This window comes from Nilaparvata lugens, chromosome 8 (assembly GCF_014356525.2).
Source record: "Nilaparvata lugens isolate BPH chromosome 8, ASM1435652v1, whole genome shotgun sequence".
Lineage (NCBI taxonomy): Eukaryota > Metazoa > Arthropoda > Insecta > Hemiptera > Delphacidae > Nilaparvata > Nilaparvata lugens.
This window is the reverse complement of record NC_052511.1, coordinates 34,096,977-34,117,186: the sequence shown is the minus strand read 5'-3', so window position 1 is coordinate 34,117,186 and position 20,210 is coordinate 34,096,977. Positions and strand designations below refer to the sequence as shown.

General features: G+C 34.3%; 1 protein-coding gene across 3 annotated transcripts in view; it reads left to right on the top strand.

The window, feature by feature from the left end:
- Positions 1 to 20,210, top strand: part of LOC111051126 — a 39,670-nt gene that overhangs the window by 1,264 nt on the left and 18,196 nt on the right. For 2 of the 3 annotated variants that reach the window (XM_039434608.1, XM_039434609.1), the window contains exons 2-3: positions 220 to 743; positions 16,361 to 16,653. In XM_039434608.1, the coding sequence (XP_039290542.1) occupies positions 16,378 to 16,653 (276 nt within the window). In that variant the 5' untranslated portion in view covers positions 220 to 743; positions 16,361 to 16,377. Of the gene's footprint in view, positions 1 to 219; positions 744 to 16,360; positions 16,654 to 20,210 lie in introns of those variants that run through there. The other variant, XM_039434611.1, reaches the window with a different exon arrangement.

Sequence of the window (20,210 nt, the reverse complement as noted above, 5' to 3'; positions counted from 1 at the left end):
ATTTACAACATTTTACAATGTTCCATATTTCTACAATTATGTTTTATTACAGCTATATTCGAAGGGAAAATTTTATTTTTAGCTCTAGGTATTTTATCTCTATTAAAACGAAAATATCCATTCTCACAGCGATAAAACGTATCAAGGATCAACCATAAAAGGTCCTCAGCCAGCTTTTGTACAACATTATTTTCTCATGATTCACATTTTTTCTTTCAGGTTCAACGATCTCTTTATTGAATATCATTATTCAATTCAGAAGGTTTATGGCTATGAGCAGTCAATGCTATGAGTTTCCTCAATCTACATTTTAAGAACTCATCCAGATACATTCTGGAAAATGCATGTCTCACTCTCACCTCTAAACGAGTGATTTATGGCCCTATGCAGGCTGTCACACACAGGCGTATCCAATAATCTTCTCTCGTATCAGAGGAGCTTCCTCTCTGTAGGTGTTTTGGTGGACAGAAGTGCAATCGATGGCCACCCGCCAACCGCTGCAGGCAGAGCTGCCTGCTAACATCAACAATCGGAGTCTTTCAATAAATTCACAATTCAATGTATCTTTCTGCGGAAAATTATGGTCATCTTGGAAGTGCAACGCCTTCTATTGAACCATTGACAATCTGCTCAGTTGTGATATTTGTGAGTGAAAAATTAGGACCACTCCAGAGACATGTATCACAGGTTTTCCACCGGTACTAAAAAGTCTATATTTTCATCAGGAAGGCTGTCTTTATGAGGTATGAATCGAATCTTTAAACATGTTCTCAATTATTAAATTGAAGTTCTGAATTATATGACTGTTTGTATATTAAACTGCACAGACCAACTTCTAGATAGCTGTAGGGGTAGTGTGGAGGATAACTCAAGAGCCAATCAGATAACAGCATGAGCTCACTTTGTTTTACATAGAATACAGCACATCCATCATCCCTGTCATACTGTCACATTCTCTTATGCATGTAAATTGATGTATTAAGAACTGAGATGTATTGGAAAACACATTAATTATAACAACGTTTCAATATCAGATTCAGAATTTGGTTCTCTGGAGTAGGGATTTTTATAAAATTATCCACGATAATATTCTTCATAAATTTAAGCTTTTCTATTGAATTCAACGCAGAGGTACAAAGATAAATTGTATTGTAGATAATGTTTATCCTATTAGTATAATGTCATGTTCGAGATAATATGATATTTTTCAAATAATATTTCTTGTTATATTCTCTCATTTTACTTCGGATGCAATATCCGTTTTCTACATCAACAGAATTCAATCCTTTGGATTGTTGATATAAATTGTAATAGAGACTGAGAATTCTTGAATTCTACAGTGCATCCAATGTGACTAGAATAAATTATTATTAATTCATATAAAGCTACGAGTCCTTCATCAATGCGGTGGATGAAGAATAACATGCGCATGAAATTAATATCATGAATGGAAATGCGAGTCACATGTCATGGGAATACGACTATCTTGCATTCTAATTAGAATGTCAGCAAAATTAAAACAATAAAAACTCAAGTTATTTGTCAATTCTAATCAGAGGAGGGTCCTCCATAATCGTATAATGATCTAATAAATTAATATAGGCTTAATAATAACATTCTGGTAATACATTATAGAACTGGAACTGGTTTCAATCTGATTGATTGTCTGAATCTATTTTAGTTAGGACCCATCACTGATTTGTCTATGAATAAGTAGTTAAGCTTTGAATATCGATTGATAACTCCAATAACAAAATGAGAATGACATTGGAAAACCTGCACTGCCTCTATTAATAGATTGATAGACACCAGGAAGAAAGCAGTTGATCGATTATGGTAAACCCTATTACGACAGGTATCATCTACCTCGGTCAATTAATACAAAAACATTGAGTAAGAATACTCTAAATTGTCATACACTTGTGCCTAACCTTTATGAAGGTAATAAAATAAGAATAATTTTGAAGAAAATTTTTAGAATTTTAAAGTAGGACGGCACATCTAGAAAATGAATCTGAGTCTATACTATTTCAATTCATGCAGACGAACGGGTTAGAGTCAGGAAAACTACAATAAGTTTTTGCCATGCCTGATTTAATCGCCGTTCACTATTTTAACACTACAATATTTTAAAACAAACAAAATATCAACAATACTGACACGAAAGAGAATAAGAATCATATTAAATTTAACACGTTACCTTTATCCTCTGATCTGGGGGCGCATTACTATCCTTACGTTAGATATTAATACGACACCAAACCAAATAATATCAGTTGCAAATATTAATAATCAATATTAATAAATCATTTCAGAACAAAACTCAAAACAGAAAAACCCAAAGAACCCAAATTTCGTCGATAACCCCATACACCAATTTCAAACCCGCACTTTGATTGACATTTTTGTATGACCCTTTGTTTCACTGCACTGCACTTTGTTGATGGTATCCGTCGTGTTTCCTTTCGATGTTATTTTGTTATTTCGGCGTTTTCTTCTAAGAGTTGAGTTGATGATGTCGGGAAGTCATCTTGCGATGCGGAACCTCCGTCTCCCGAAACGGCCTTACGTCAATTCTGGTCAGGTATCATCCTCGGGACCTCTTACGACATGCCTTGCTCGTGGAGTCCATGATGGTATGAAGTTGTGTCTTGAAGCTTGATTTTGAAGGGGTGAAACATGAAGTTGGTTTGGGGTCACACATGAACCGCTGTAAATAAATGTATTACAGCATCAATTTCTAACTCTTCCTACAATTTATCAAAAGCTAAAAAAGGAGTTATATATATATTGATTACAGATTATTTGAATTCTCTCATTCTATTTGAATCCTCATTTCATATATATTTTTATCTTTGAACTACTGATTCTCTGTATCAGAATTAATGGATCTTCCTTCACAAATAATTCAAAAGTTCTGATATAATTTAATAGATTAGCGTTCAGTTAAAAGCCTTAACGCCATGAGAAAACACAGTCTGAAAAATATAAAAATTTAGCAAGTCTCAAACTTGACATAGTATTAAAATTTACATTCAAATTTGAAGATTATCTTCTTGATCTTCAGCAATTCTCTACAATAATATCTGTTCAGAAACAATAACTCAAATGTAACATAACTGAAAACTTTCAAAGTAGATGAAAATGGCATTAGTTTTTCGTAAATGGAAGTTTAATGATAACGCCAGCCTTCCTATTTAGAGAGGATCGCACTTCGTTTAACTCGCAATGCTTTGCGTAATTAAAGCCCCTCCACTGGAAAATGAGTCAGTTTAGAGAACTGAGAGAATTCATTGTAGTCACATGGACTAATTGTGTACGCCAAAACATTTTTGTATAAGATTCTTCATAGGTCACTTTCAAGGTCAGAAGTATTCCCCTCCGTCCTTTCAGTTCATTTGTTTACAGAGTTTCAAGAATTGTGACGTGAAATAAATCGCAATTGGAAATTGGCAAAAGTATTGGACAAGTAGTATCGACCTAAAGCCGTGTTCACACTGAAAAAATGTTCGACAAACATGTTTGTTGAAAAAATTTGGGCGAATTTTATTATGTTTGACAAACAATGTTTGCCCGTGGCCAGTGTGGACGCGTCACCAAACAAAATATTTGTAAGTGGAAAGAACAGGTTTTATGTTTTACAACTGTACTGTGAACACTGAAAATGATTGGAAAAACAATAATTTTTTGTTTGACAAACAATGATTGTCCAAACTTTTAAAAATGTTTGTCCCTGAGCTCCCCAACAAACATGTTTGCTGAACATGTATGTCCAACATTTGTTCAGTGTGGAAACGGCTCTACGAGGATTATTTTGAAACGAGATCTTCTAAAATTTGAGAATGGTTACTTGAGGTGAAAATCTCTATTTTGTACTAGGTACTGTATTATTGGAATCAGGATATATTTATATTCTTTGCCTGTTTCTTGTTTCCTGGTGTGGTGGTTCAGCCATTGAATAAATAGAAATTATTATTAGCCTTTTTACTTTTTCATGAACCTATAATTAACTAGTTTCTACTGGGATTGAGGCCCAACTGCGCTCCATCTCCAGCATGCTACGCCAAAAATTAAAACAGCTATGCCATGCAATTTCATTCACAAATATTAAAACTGCTATTTCATTCTAATGCAAGAAAGATCCTAATCAGCAAAAAGTTGTTACTCGTACTTCCCAAAAACCTTACAGGCTCTTCAGAAGAGAAATGAGGTTGAGAGCTTAACGACCCTCTCTCTTCCAAACCCTGTCGAAAATTGATCCAAAAATCTTGACATTGACCCAAAACTTTTGGAACGCGTCTCGATGGCCAGGCAACAGATGTTTTTGCGAACAATTGAAGCACACACAACAAGCAATCAATGAACTTGACGCCCTTATAGGTCCTCGAAGCGTTGTGGAGAGTGGTGCGGGGGGGGGGGTTGCTGCCGTAAGACAAAGAGTAATCTCACGATAACCGGTGCGTTGTGGGAAAGAAAAGCAGGTGGGAGGGGGAGGGAGAGTTAACATTGTGAAAAACGAGGGTGGCTGTTACCAAGAAGTACGATGTCGACACATAGAAGAAGAGAATGAAGACAAAGACAGTGGGAAGGAAGAATGGGAGAGGGGAAGTTCACAGGGAATTTCCGCACCCGACTCAATCAATTTATCACGTTTTCCCCTAGTTTCATGCCAAGTTGAATCCTTCTTCTTCCCTTGCCTCCTACCAACCCCCCCCCCTCCAACCATAACATTCATTATAAGATTAGTTGAATCCACTGAATTCCACCAATCACGTTCATTGGTTTCACCCTACGGCTTAATTCTTAATTCCGCCACCCTGATAGCATCAGCAGTTGATGCTTGTTTATCGGGAACATTATAGGGAAATCGAGCGAGCTGTTTTCAAATGTCATGTTCTCTGTTTTCCGAACAGAGGTTTCACTGTTGGCCTTTGCTGTCAATTTCCGCTCTGAATGGCGGGAGAGCGTGACAGCTCTTTTCCATTTTATCAATTATAGTTGATGATATTATTTATAAGTCCAGTTTCTCAACATCAGAATAGACTCATGATAAGATTCTTGCTTCATGGTGAAACATGTTGAATGATTATGTGTTTCTCTGTCTCTGTTGAATAAATAAATATGAAAAAAACAAGTTCATTTGCTTTATAACTGCGCTATTTTCTTTTAGTTTTTGTGATTCAAGAAAATTAAATATGAGCTCAGGATCGGTGGTTGATTGGAAACAAATTTGTCCAACAACCCACAATACATTGCATTGGTATTGATGATTGACCAACTCCGCTAACAGACCATTATGAGGTTTGAAATCAGTCTCCAGTGGTTCGAGAACCACCTTAATCTATAAGTTAGTTCATTTCTTCTCATCAATTGTCTCTCATATACACAAACCTGATCAATGTTCATTTCTGATCGTACAGGGGATTTAATATTCTCAACTCAGAAAAGTACTCTGAATTACCTGTCACATCCTCTATTATGGTAGTTTCAAAAAGGTGGAAGTCGGTAGGTGGAAGTTTCAAAAAGAGTTTTTCGCCTTACTGAATTCCCAACTAAAAACTTGTGTCTCCAATAAAAATTCAAACATTTACAAATCATGTGTCTTCCAGGTACCTGGATATCAGATTTTTATTCCAAGATGCATTTTATTTCCAGACAATTTCATTTCTCCTGCACCCGATGTAATGTAATAAAAGACCAAGTACTTCAATAACCTTGTTTTGTGGGCGAACAGAAGGTGGAAATATGTGTACAAGCTATCCTTCTCGACATTATAGAGAGTGGTGCCTTCCCTTAGTAGAGAGGAAAAAAGACGAAAGTTCAAATCTCTTGACACGTCTGTTGTTTTCTCTTTTGTTGTTGTTAGCGAGCAAACTCTCAAGTAGTGTACCAGCATTATTAGAGTGGTACAACGAGAGATGGGAGTGTGTGTTGTGTGCTCCAGACTCCAGAGTTGTGCAGTTCTATAGAAAAGTTGAATTGAAATAGCAGCAGCGGAGAATAGAGCGCGGTGATATCATCATAACATTGTCGAGCGAATGGCGAGTAAAAAGCAAATTTTTCATTTTTGCAATTCTATACGTTATTGTTGTCTGGAATAGAACGCTCACTTTGGAATTAGAGTTACGATAGAGATACCAGTAACAAAGCCTATAATCCCCCCACAAGTCCCTACTAATCCTAGATGAAGCTTTTCACAGTTTTGAGAAGGGACTAAAATAATATGTTGTGAGATAGAGCTACTGGGTTGTTGGATCTGGATCTGGCGTATGTTTCTTCTTACGTCAAAATCGTATTCTTCGTATAGTAGCAAAGTACAGTTTTTGAGACGAGTCTTCCACGGATCAAATATAAAGTGAAAAAAGGAAATGAGATCAACAAGTTCATAGAAAACTTCTTGCACCGAAGATGATGAAATAGCAAGTAGTACCTTAAATGTTTTTTTTTTTTTTGCTCAAAAGGTGATGTCCTAGAATGGTGCATGAGTAATGGAAGGGAAGATGATAATGATAGACGAATAAACAATGTTTCAGATGAGTCTGAGGAGCTCCTAGCCACTGAGAAGTGACTTTGAAGATCATAAACTAACTGTCTGTTACGGAAGACATCGAATCTCCCAAAAAGGAGAACCAAAAACCGATGCTCATAAAATATGTGATATCAGAGATGGTTTCGAGTCCTGGAACAATCTATTCTCATGATGATTATGAATCAATTTTCTCAAACGATTCCAATTTTTCATACGAGGAAATTGCACATTTCTATGGTATCTATAAAACACCTATATATAATAACACATTTCTATAATAGCACATTTCTATAATCTACGAAAATCCAGAAAAAATAGAATCAAATTCGAACCAGTGAGATGCAGCTCATACTCACATGACTTGAGTTGATAATGTCCATTATGGATAACCCTGTGCTGTGATAACTTGTACCGGTACCTAATTGTAAAGAACCGGTTATAGAATGTAGATTAGACTAATAATGTACTGAATGTACAAATATATTTACTGAAAGAAAGCCAGTGAGTTGTTTGAATAGCTTATTGATGAGCCCATTATTCATGGCAATTTGAATTGAATAAGCAGGCGGTGCTATGAATAGCAATTCACGTCACAAGGAGAGGGCTATTGAATGAACAATAATTAGGAAAATTAATGTGAAGGTGGAAGTCAGAGGGAGTAGGTGAGTTCGAACCTTTGTATCCGACTAGCTTCAATTTTAGTCCTACTTCTGAGGCTTCTCTGAGTCTAATAATTTTAATATTTTACTGAGAAATTTGCTTGATTCATTTGTATATTAAGTGCAATATTCGACTATAATTTGGTGTTTTAATCATTCTTAATTCAAAATTTTTAGCTTATATATATTTTTGGACAGAAATTGAACTTTAATTTTCCACAGTAAGAACATAACATTTGTCGGACATGTTATCATTTATCAAAATTTTGGAACAGAATATTTTTGGGCTATATGCCTGTTGTTCTTTTCCAATCATAATCATATGATTTTTAATTGTATCAATGAATAAATAAATAAATAAATAAATAAATAAATTAAATAAATGAATGAATGAATAAATAAATATTTTATATTTAAATAAATAAATGGATAAATAAATCTCTCACAAAGTGTAATACCTACCACTGTATTAGAAGATAACTTGGTTTGTGTTAGTTTCAGAAAATCGTTCAATTTATTCTGTATTTCGTCCAATACAGGATAATAACTATTATTTCGTCCAATACAGAATAATTATAATTCTGTATTGAATACAGAATACAGATGGAGCTCTTCGAGTTCTCTTAAAAACAGTCGTAGATTTGTACACTACAACTTGTATGTTCTAGGTAGGCAGAATAATCTGAATTATTTTTTTTTTTTTTAGGATTACGTCCTAAAGACTCCAGTCATGGAGTATAAGACAAGTCATGTTATTACATAATAATTCTAACACTAAGTAGTTCAACCTAGTTTAGGTTTGAAAGGAATTCTTGTACACTATAAAAAGCTCTATCAACTAAATATTTTTTAATTTGTTTTTTGAAAATCTTCAAATCATCATTACTTTTCAAGATTTGAGGTAGCTTGTTATAAAATTTCCTACCAATATAATCTGGTTTTTGTTCAAATAACCTACTATTGTGACCCATTATATGATAATCTGCTCTGTTTCGCGTATTATACTCATGAACATCTGAATTCTGGATCACACCACTCGTTTTCACATGCATTACAACTTCATATACATACAAAGATGGCACAGTTAATAGACCAAGCTTTTTAAATAAAGGCCTACAAGAGTCTAACCTATTCACTTTCTCTATACATCTGAGTGCCTTCTTTTGAATCTTAAACACCCTGTCCATATTTTGTTGAGATGAATTACCCCATACTAAAATAGCATACCTAATATGAGATAGTATAAGTCCATGGTAAGCAGTTAACAGTAGTTTTTTATCATTCAGCCTAGCAAGCTGCCGCAGGACAAATACCCCAGATGATATCTTATTACATATCCTCTCAATGTAAGGATGCCATGTTAATTTCCTGTCCAATAAAATTCCCAAGAATGCTACTTTCTCTTCTTGGTCTAATTCATTTTCCTCTACAAACACATTTATTTCTCTATCCTCTACTGAATTATATTTACTTTTGAATTGTAGGAATTGACATTTCTTACTATTTATTGTTAATTGCCTTTGCTTCAAGAATTGGACAATTGACTGTACTCCAGTAAAAGCATTTATTTCTAGACTATCTAATAAATAATTGTTAAAGATAAGCGATGTGTCATCAGCAAACAACAGAGCTCTGTGATCTTTTAACTCTTTTGGTAATTGGTTCACATACAACAGAAACAGTAAGGGACCCAGAATTGAGCCTTGAGGTACTCCAGCCTGGACCTCCAGTTTTTGAGATTTAATTTTTACTATTTCATTCCCATCCACCTTGGTAAGCTCAACACACTGGTTTCTACCTATGAGATATGATTCAAACCATTTTAGTTCTATACCATTCACACCTACAGTTTTTAGTATTTCCAATAATATTCTATGGTTCACACAATCAAAAGCTTTGGATAAATCAAGAAATATTGCGGCTGCCTTCTCACCTGAATCTATTATATCTATTAGTCTTTCAACAAGGGATACTATTGCAGTCTTAGTAGATTTCCCTTTCTGGAACCCATGCTGTTCATCACATATGAAATTAATTTCTTCCAGGTGCATCAATAGCCTATTTAAAACTACTCTTTCAAAAATTTTACTTATAACATTTAGAATACTAATGGGTCTATAATTTTCAACTCTTTCAGAATCACCGCTCTTGAAAATTGGCAAAATTTTTCCTTGTTTCAGATCATCAGGGAAAATACCCTGCTCTAGTGAAGTATTAAGGAGATGCAATAAAGGGTCCAGTAATTCATTTTCACATTCTTTTAAAATTTCGCTTGAGACCCCATCCAATCCTACTGTTTTTTTGTTATTCAAATTTTTAATTATTCTTGACAAATCATCTCTTGATAATGGATGAAATTTAAATACCTTTTCAATTGGCTCAGCATTTAATGTAGTTGTATTATAAGTATTAGTGTTCAGTGACTTTTGGAGATTATATGCAACCTGTTGATAATACTTATTGAAAAAGTTACAAATGTCTATACTATCATCCATATAATTTCCATGTTCATCGATTATCCTAGGGACATTAGTAACTGTATCTTTTTGAGCTGCTCTCCTATTTCTATTAATTACCTCCCAAACAGCAGAGTCAAAATTGGTACTAGTTGTTAATATTTCAGCTGTTTTCTTACACTTAGCTTTCCTCACTTCTTTTGCATAGTTTTTCTTTAGACATTTGTATTTGACTTCACTCGGAACATCCCTCACTAATTTAAATTCCTCATAAGCTTCCCTAACAATATTTCTTTGAGTAAGAATATCTTCAGTTATCCATTCATCTACTTTGTTCAATTTACTTTTTACTTTGACTTTTTTTATTGGACAGCATACACTAATGTGAAATCTTAGAGTATCAATGAATTGCTTATATTTGTAATTTAGGTTACAACTGTTATAAACACTACTCCAATTTTCTTGAAGCAGTTCCTGCTTCAAACAATTTATATTTCCTAGCTCATATTGCTGAATTTCTTTCACAAAAGTTTTTTTTCTGCTTGGATTCTGGCCCTGCAACTTAACATCTAAAATTTGATAGTTATGATCTGATAGATCTGAGCTACCTAACCTGACATTACAACCTTCTATATTTGTGAGGATATTATCAATAATTGTCTGTGAAGTTCGAGTTACTCTTGTATATTCGTGGACCTTAATTTCTAAATTATTCATATTAATAATATCTCTAATATCCTCTGTCATTTTATCCTGCCTGGCAAAATCGGTATTGAAATCTCCTACTACTATAATATTTGTGAAACGAGCGGTTGTAATTTCCAAAAGTGTATGGAGCAGCTCACAAAATTTTTGCCAGTCTCCATTTGGTGACCTATAGATACCTAACACTGCTACCTCAAATCGATCATCAATTTTTAACCTTAGTCCCGTCACCTCTAAATCCATCTCAACAGAAAATCTCTTAACAAAATCCAGTTCATAAGTTTGGGTATATGTTTAGCATTGCTAGTGAATATACATACACCACCACTTCTATGAGCTATTCTACAAAATTCTGATCTTATAGTGAATAGCCTGGAATCCTAACTTGATTTATTTCCTTTATTTTTAAGCCATGCTCTGTGAAAATAACAATGTCAGGATCCTCCTGTTTAAGAAATACTTCTAATCTGTCAATTTTGTTGCGAAGATACTGAATATTTTGATGATAAATACTAAAAACCTTACCATCTTGTGCTACTCTATCTCTAGCATTTGTAGCTATTTCCCTTTCCCTGTTTTGAGCCAATTTACTAAAAAATCGTTATTTGTTTTTTTGACTGTTTTTAAACCAGAGGATTGCAAACGGCTTTCAATCAGCTCTGCCAATCTATTACAAAAGATTACTTTGCCAGATCGATTTAGATGCAACCCATGATTAGTGAAGTTATGTCTTTTCAGCCTTTCATTTAGAAAACAATCCCCAGTTGTTTAGAATTCTTATTTTTTAGGCTGTTGATTGTATTATGGATTGATTTGTTTGTCGAATTGATTGCTTCATTTAATTCTGGCCTATCAAACCTATTAGGAATAGTACTTATTATTAAGTTTGTTTTTTTGCTGAGTGGCACAATTTCCTTGATTTTTCTGTTACTTGAGGAAGATGATTCAAGTTAGGTTCATTTATATTATTTGAGCCACCCAGTACAATTAGATAGTCATTTTCATCAAAGTCTTTAGTTTGTTCCCTAGCTGACTCTACAACTGCATTAATTGATGCACTTGGCTTGAAAAAACATTGGACATCAAATTTATTTTTCAATCTTTTATCAAGGAGATCACTGCAATCACGTCCATGACTGGACGTCAGTAGCAGAACTCTCCCTTTCCTATCTTTATTTCCCTCAGCTATATTTTTGGTTGCTGTCTTCAAAACCTCACTGTACGTTTTATTTCGACCATTTTCAGAGCATTTCCCATCATTTAGGTTAGATTCTATTTTTTTGCATTTGGACGGAGGTTCTATCATACATTTAGTATTATCAAATTTAGATTTTAGTTTCTTTATTTCCTCCGACATTAGACTACATTGATTTTTTAGATTTAGTATTTCTTTTTTATGGTCTTCATCTTGTAATTTTATAATCAGTTCCAAAGATTTAATTTCTTCCACCATCCCTAACCTTTCTTCCTCAGACGTTTTTAGAGTTACTTCTAATTGGTTTTTTAAATTAGTGTGGCTACTTTGTAGTTGAGCAACTTTTTCAGCTAAAGTAGTTTAAGGAACTGGGGTTTTTGGTTTTGGCGTTTTTGAATTTTGGTTTTGGGAACGCGTAAGTACTCCCGCTATGTGTACATTTCTATTAATAACCTTTGGTGTTCTACTTGAGCTCATCTTCCTATCTGAGAAATTATATTACTTGCAATAATAATAATTGATTTATAAATGATAGGATTTTAATTTGGTTATAATTTTAGTCAAGTAAACTATCTATGTTTATTTTTAAATCTCGAAAACCTAACCTCAAAATAACCTCTAAACGATGTTTGGCTTATAAAATAGAATTAAGAATTAAAATCTAAAACAAAATGATAAATCGTGATCAAGAAACAATTAATAATGAAATTAATACAAAATTTGTACTTATCCGTGACTATTTATAACACAAAATCTTCCAAAACCCAGGAGCGAAATTATGTATGACTTTCATTCACAACCTCAAGGTCATTAACTCAAATATCCTACCAATAATTAAAATGAATCTCCAATGAATGAAAAGAAAAATCATACTTTTTTTTTCTTGGAATGGATTGGAAAATCTTAACTAATATCCAAATTTTTAGTATATCAAAGGATTATAATAGGTAGTATAACAGTAGAATAACGCTGGATGATAGAAAGTATAAGGATAATAGATAAGGTATTAATAATAAAATATATGAGAATAGATGAGTAACCGCTATAATGATGAATGAAAAATGATTCAAGAGAGTTACATCTTTGTTTTCCACATTGGAAAAACTCAACGAAAAGCATGCAATTTGTAAATTGATATTTCAAGTTGCATGACATGACATATCACCTTCTTATGACATTTACACTAATGACTTTGACATTAACACTAAACTTCAAGTTCGCACTATTTAAGTAATAACCCTGAACAAGTTATGAATGAGATAGTCTTTGATAACATATTTTACTTCTTATTTCTATTAGTCACAGTCTGGTAGGCCTACGCTCTCAGTCTCTGTAATTTATCGATGATTGACAAGTAGAGAAAACTCGCGATACGAATTTTCATTGATCATAAAAAATATCCACAGAACCAATCGATTCTGTGGACTTAACATTATTTCTCTTCCATTTTCTCATATCGTTTCCTTCTCTCTATTTCTAGAATACATCCGGTAGTACCATCACTTCATCAGTACCATCAACGTTTGCTCTGACTTCTCTTAAAACTGAATTTTTGTGGGATATCAGACTTGTTCAATTTACAAAGACTGAGTTTTTAAATATTGATGAACTGTTCTAGCAACGTTGGTAGACAGTCTACTAACTTTGCTGTTCTAGTATTCTGTCTCAAAAGTTGTTCTCGGTTCATGACAATAGCAGCGGATATACGTGGATATTTATACCTGACGAATGTTTGTCACGTAGCAACACAAACTCAATTACAATGAATTCGGCTTGAAATTTTCAGTCTTCTTACAAGAAGAAAGGAAGATAGGACTCGAAATCCCTGGCTGCATTCAAAGAGAAAAGTAAGAAAACACTGTAGAATTCTTTCCTTTGCGATCCTAACGAGAAAATGACTATCAAACATGCAATTCCTCTACAGTGCTCTTCAATCTAGTTCTATCAGCGCTCACAATCTAACAATAAAACCCATAATAAATAGCAGTTTCTTCAACAGAATGAGCTTGAATGATATCATTGCAACAACTACTAGCTATTAAGATACCTGGGTGATAACTCTTCAAGTGAATAGGTACTGAATAATACAAGAGGATTGTTTTTAGAACTTACTCTAGTTAAAAGAGTTTGTATACAGACGTCTCTAAACGTCTCCAGAGTTATTGGAGATTGTTTTCACAAAAGATCGGTTCTTTTTTCAAATGACTCAAGAAGAGTACCGTACTCCTGGAGCCTCTCTTTTTGAACTTATTTCACAAGAGGAGGTTAACGTGTAACCTTATCCAAAAATTACATCTCAACCTCATTTCTCAAACTCTTCACACACAACACAACAAAATTTCTCATCACACACCTAACGTTGTTGTTATATTCGATCTCAGAACATTTCCTTTTTCAATTAATATAATACGTAACCTATCTTCCAGAAAAATGTGTTTCTTCAGCCTCGTCTTCCAATCTTTCTGTACAAGCAAAACAAAGATGAGATTCCCTGGAAATAGATTCTAGTTTCTCTAGTCTTCTCTCAGTTCTTAGAACCACTCTAGAGGTGTTCCAGGAACACCTTCTTTCGAAACCTATCTTACAATTAATCACATTAAGAACATCTTTTTTCAAACTTGTCCCAAACAAGAGGAGTGGTTCTGAAACGTCTCTTCTCTCGTTTATTAGACCTCTCTCGAATCTATGTCGTGGAACAACTACAATCTAGAAATTTCTGTAGCGTATTCCACAATCAGTCAAAATGATACCGTAGTAGAACCTCTTTTTTCAGCTTGCACCCTTGAGAGAGGATATTTACATCAGTATTATTGAATATAAAAGTTTCTAAAACAACTTCTTTCAAGATGATGTACCTCTTCTAACAAACTTACCCAACATTTAAACAAGGGAAATGTTTCTATAATCCAAAGTATCTTTACTAGTCTTCTCTTAAATGTATTTCACAATCACACAAGCGTAATATGTCTGAACTCTCTTATTTTAAACTGATCTATAATCAAACATAAAAAGTGATTGTAGAACCTCCCCTTTCAAATGTAGGCTATATACCCTTAGACACATAATTTGTTGTCAAGGTGATTCGATTTCTGTTGTGTTGCAGAAAAACGCAAAATAGAAGTTGTTTTTAGAACATCTTTTATTGTTTGTGGGCTACTAGTATTTTCTTGAACGTATCTTAGAACAATCGCACAGAAGTTTTTGTGGAACCTTTTCTATTGAGATTTTATATGCAAGTAATAATAATTCCTCTGATTGTCAATGAATTGCAACCAGAGAAGTTTATTTACAAATACATAATAATTATAATACACATAGAAATAAGTTGCTAATAAAATACTTAATCCTTATTAATATGTGAATATTTCCTATTTAAGTTATAATAATGTAAAAATGTTTTCTATATTTAGTTTTAAAGCATCTAAATTTGAAAATCTACTTTGTGAAAATACTTGAGGACTGAACATGAATTGAAGAACTACACTTGAACTATTTCGGACTATGTGTTATATCTAAATTTGGGAGATGAATAACACAAGGTTACCTTATTTTTCCTCTCCCCATCATTTTGATAATGTACTTATTATAAATGAATAAAGAATATTTTTGTCTTCTTCTAATTATGTTATTTCTTATCAAACGAAAATCTCAATTGAATGCTGCAAATCCCCCCGAAGGCTTCTGCTACTGCAAACATTGACAACAGGGTTAACAGCTTGATGGAAAATTGAATGGCTTATTATTATACCCCACTATAATAATATGTGTTGGAGTGATCATAATATTTTTTCTAAAACATGAAAAGGAGAGCAACATTTGAGAGATTAGATTTTTGTATCACTATTTTTATTGAATCGAACATCTTTCAAATTGCTACCTTCGATAGATATTATTATACAGAGTGTTCACCAACTTCCTACCAATACTGTAGAGCATTGTTCCTGGGTAAAAAACATATCTGAATATAATATTTAAATTGTCCGGAAGTCTTCAGTTAGCCTACTCAATCAGCGGCCATTTTGCTTTTTTCACTTATTATTTTTCTGAATAATGGTTGAACATACGAAATTAAAACTTTGCAGGATCATTTTATAGCAACTAGACAAAGCTAGAAAAAAATTATGATGATTTTTTAAATTCATAGAACAAAATGGCGGCCATTTAAAATTTTGTTTCTTGAATAACTCAAAAACCGTTGGTTATACAAAAACTCTACAATAATATTTTTTTTTTAGTAAATCTCTATTTGCATTGAATGTTAATAGTAAGCGATTTCAAACAATAAAATAACGTTACATAGGCTACCCCTCTAAAGGTGTGTCACCAACCACTGAAGCTACCATATCTCAGTTAATATTGGTCCAATCTTGAAAAATATCGATAGGCAATTGGATTTACTAAAAAAATTATTCTTGTAGAGTTCTTGTAAAATCAAAGGTTTCTGAGTTATTCAAGAAACAACATTTTAAATGGCCGCCATTTTCTTCTATAAATTTCAAAAATTATCATAATTTTTCTCTAGCTTTGTCTAGTTGCTATGAATGATCGTGCAAAGTTTCAATTTCGTATGTTCAACCATTATTCATAAAAATCATAATAATAAGTGAGAAAAGCAAAATGGCCGCTGTGTGAGAAACTGAAGACTTCCAGACAATTTAAATATGATATTTAGATAATTATGTTTTCTACCCAGGAACAATGCCCTAGAGTATTGGTAGGCAGTTCTTAAACACTCTGTATATGATCAGTATTTTCAATTTTTATGAGCCTAGTTTGACTAGGTTGATACTGATGTTGATGTATTGGTGTGTTGCAGAAAGATAGCAGGGGGCCATGGGACGCGGGGGCGGCGCACGGGGCAAGGGGGGGTCGACGTCACTGCCCCGGGCCCGCGAGAGGGCCAACCTCAGCTTCTTCATAGTGATTGTGTTCTTCGCCGTCTTCATGATCATTGTCATCACCGAGATATTCCTCATCGACGAGAGGAGCAGAGGAGGTGGAGTGGGAGGCCTGGGAGGCATGGGGGGGCAGCTGGCCGGGGGGCGCAGGGGGGGATCGCGGCGACGGCAGGCCGACTACGACGACGGTCAACCACTGGGGCCCCCTCAGGTATACTAACAAACAACTAATAACATTCATTTAATATTATGTTTATTATATATTTGAAACTAGAGACATTTCTCAGCAATGAATTAGTCCAGTCAATATAGACATAGAAAGGGGGTGTGCTTGCAATTTATATTGTAGTTCTGATTTTTAAATATATTATTTGGGTACATAAGAGAAGTCCAGAACCAATTTCTTCATGCAAAATTTCCTTGTGCTAGATACAGGATAGCCCAAAACCTCGTATTTTCGGCTCATCCTCCAGTTTTCAGCTATTTCTGCCAAATCTCGTAGTCGGACAGAAAAATTGCTCTTGCTTTTTTCAGATAAAATAATTCTGAATAAAATGAGATCATTCGAAACTCTCTATCTCCAATGAGTAATGATTTATGATTTTTCAAAAATGAGTGAAATTTGAAGGAAAAATCAATTATGGGCTTAAGTACACTCAACAATAAATTTTTTATTTTCCGACCGATTTTGACTTATGATACATGTTTTTGGACCGCCTTGACGAGCCGAGAAGAATAAAGTGTAGTACGATGGAATCTGAGCATTGTGTCAAAAGTTATAAGTGTTTGAAATTTTGATCCTTGAGGTGTCCTTAAGCGCGCCTCTCCATTAGGAAATACTGAAATGAAGTACATCTAACTGGTGATTCTCATAGAACATGATCTCATGAACTCATGTCATTGTGCCAAATATCAATGTGAGGACAATGTAGTTGGTGATGATGGTTGAAGCTGAAAATTAGGTGTTTTTCACAATACAAGGAGCATTGTTGTCAGGTGTACCTGAAAATCTATTTGAGATAGAGCGCTCTCCCTGATTTCAGATTGTTGAACACAAAAATACGCCCAGAGGGAGTTTTAATTATACATCCAAATGTTAACAATCGGAAGATATTGTTGATCAAAAACTGAAATTCATCAAAATTGATTTTCCTTCAAATTTCATTCATTTTTGAAAAATCATAACTTAGTACTCATTGGAGATAGAGAGTTCCGAATGATCTCATTTTATTCAGAATTATAATTAAAAATTACTAAGAGCAAATTTTTCTGTCCGATTCCGAGATTTGGCAGAAATTGTTGAAAACTGGAGAATGAGCCGAAAATACGAGGTTTTTGGGCTATCCTGTATCTAGCACAAGGAAATTTTGCATGAAGAAATTGGTTCTGTACTTCTCTTATGTACCCAAATAATATTTTAAAAAATCAGAACTACAATATAAATTGCATGCACCAATGTATATTGTGACTGGACTAAATATTAAATCACGGAGTAAAAAATATACCTTAAAAAACATGATACTTCGTATATAAAACATACTTCTACTTATAAATTATATCTCACGGGCTCCTTCTCCTGTGATTAAACTGAACTTCTCTTAATACGTGAAGTAATTCAATTCTATTTAATGAACAGTGCTTACATTTATTCTAGCTAGGTAATCTATCGTTCTATTTGTCTCACTTTTATCTAATCACTTAATACATTTATGTAGTACTGCATTGTAGTTCTAGTTCTGTAGAACTTTCTCTAATATCACGCATTACTCTAGTGTCTAATAAAGGAGTAAATGAGGATATACTCCTTCATTTTTCATCCTTCTCGTTCCATCTTATTTATTATTACCCTTTCTCTCTCATTTTTCCCCTCGTCTTATTATTTTCTTCCTATCATTCTTCAAGTACTGTTATTCTCTTATTCTTTCTCCATCATCACCTTTTTATCCTCATCAATCGATCATACCTTTTTCACCCATCTTCTATCACCTCAATATTTCTTATTTTTATTTTAATTTCTCTACCTCCGACTACTCTTACTTCTTCTTCTTCTTCTTCTTCTTCTTCTTCTCTTTCTCCTCCTCCTCCTCCTCCTCCCTCTACTGTTCCTCCTCCTCCTCCTCCCTCTACTGTTCCTCCTCCTCCTCCTCCCTCTACAGTTCCTCCTCCTTATTTTCCTCCACCTATCCTACTCCTCTTTTCCTTATATTTTCACCTTCTCGTTTTTCTCCTCCAGCTCCTCCTTTTCCTAATATTCATCTTTCTCCTGTTTCTCATCCTTCTCTTTTTTCTTCTCCTCCTGTTCCTTCCCCTCCGCCTCTTTCTCGTCCTCCTCTTCGTTATTCCTTCTGCTTTTCCCCTTGTGAACAGCAACTTTCCTAACACTTCACTCTACATTCTAACCTCATCCTTTCCCTTCTCCTTCCCCTCCCCCTATCCTACTCATCTTTTTATCCTATTCCTCCTTATTCTTCCACTTCTCGTTTTTCTCATCTAGCTCCTCCTTTTCTTCCTACTAATCTTCTTCTTTCTTCTTATTCTTCCCTTTTTCTTCTCCTACTCCTCCTCCTCTACCTCCTCTTCCTTCTCTACCTCTTACTCATCCGCCTCATCCTTCTTCTCCTCTTTCTCCGCTTTCTTCTGCTTCATCATCCTCCTCTTCCTCCTATTAATCCTCCTTCTCATCCTTCTTCCTCCTATTAATCCTCTTCCTCCTCCTCCTCCTCCTCTCCTTGCTTCTGTTTTTCCTTTGTGAATAGCAAATTTTGTAACAATTAACTCTACACTTTATCCTTCGCATTTCCCTCTAACTATCCAACTCCTTTTCCCCTTCTTCACCGTAACCTTACCCTTCTCATTTTTCTCCTCCACCTCCTCATCTTCTCCTCTTCCTCATCCTCCTCCTTCTCCTCCTCTTCCTCTAACTCCTCCTCCTCCTCCTCCTCCTCCTCCTCCTCAACCTCTTCCTCCTCCTCCCCCCTCCTCCTGCTGCTTCTCCATTGTAAACAGCAACTTTGCTAACACTTTCCTCCTACTTGCAAACAAGATAATTATTATATTGAACTAGTTGCACAGCATGGACATTATAACCTTCCCACATAGGAGTTTATTATCATTGATAATCGCTTCTCAAATTTAGTATTGTTAATATGCTGATTTCATTGGACAACAACTTGGTTTCATTTCCAACATACAAAATCACATTGAAAACATGAATAACACAATGCCACAATAACATGAAATAAAACCAACACTATTGAAATACAAAAGATGTACTATTTAAACATAAAACTATTGAACTGTACTATTATTTGTTCATAAAACTGTACTCTCAACATAATACAAGAATGCTAACACAAAGGCATTGAGATGTATTGTTGTTAGACAGACGGACAGATATATATTTATTTCCAAAAAAATACAAATTACAAAATGGAAATCAAATGTACTCAAACACAGTTTCAAAACGAACAACACAAAAAAATAAGAACAATATAATGAATACACTAAGCTAAATAACTTTTAAGAAATTGGTCTGCATGGGTACCGGCCTGTGCGCAAACCAGATTTGCATATTCGGATTTTTACAGAGAGAAAGAAGACAATAATCTTGATTCATTCAGAAGTTGCTATTGACTGGTATTACTACATTCAGTAGTAATAATTTCACTAGTAGTAATCATTTTCTGTGGCACGGAATAAACAATCTAGAAGTTTTCAATTTAGTTTACTGAATACAGTAGAACTCGAATTATCCGAACTCCGACTATC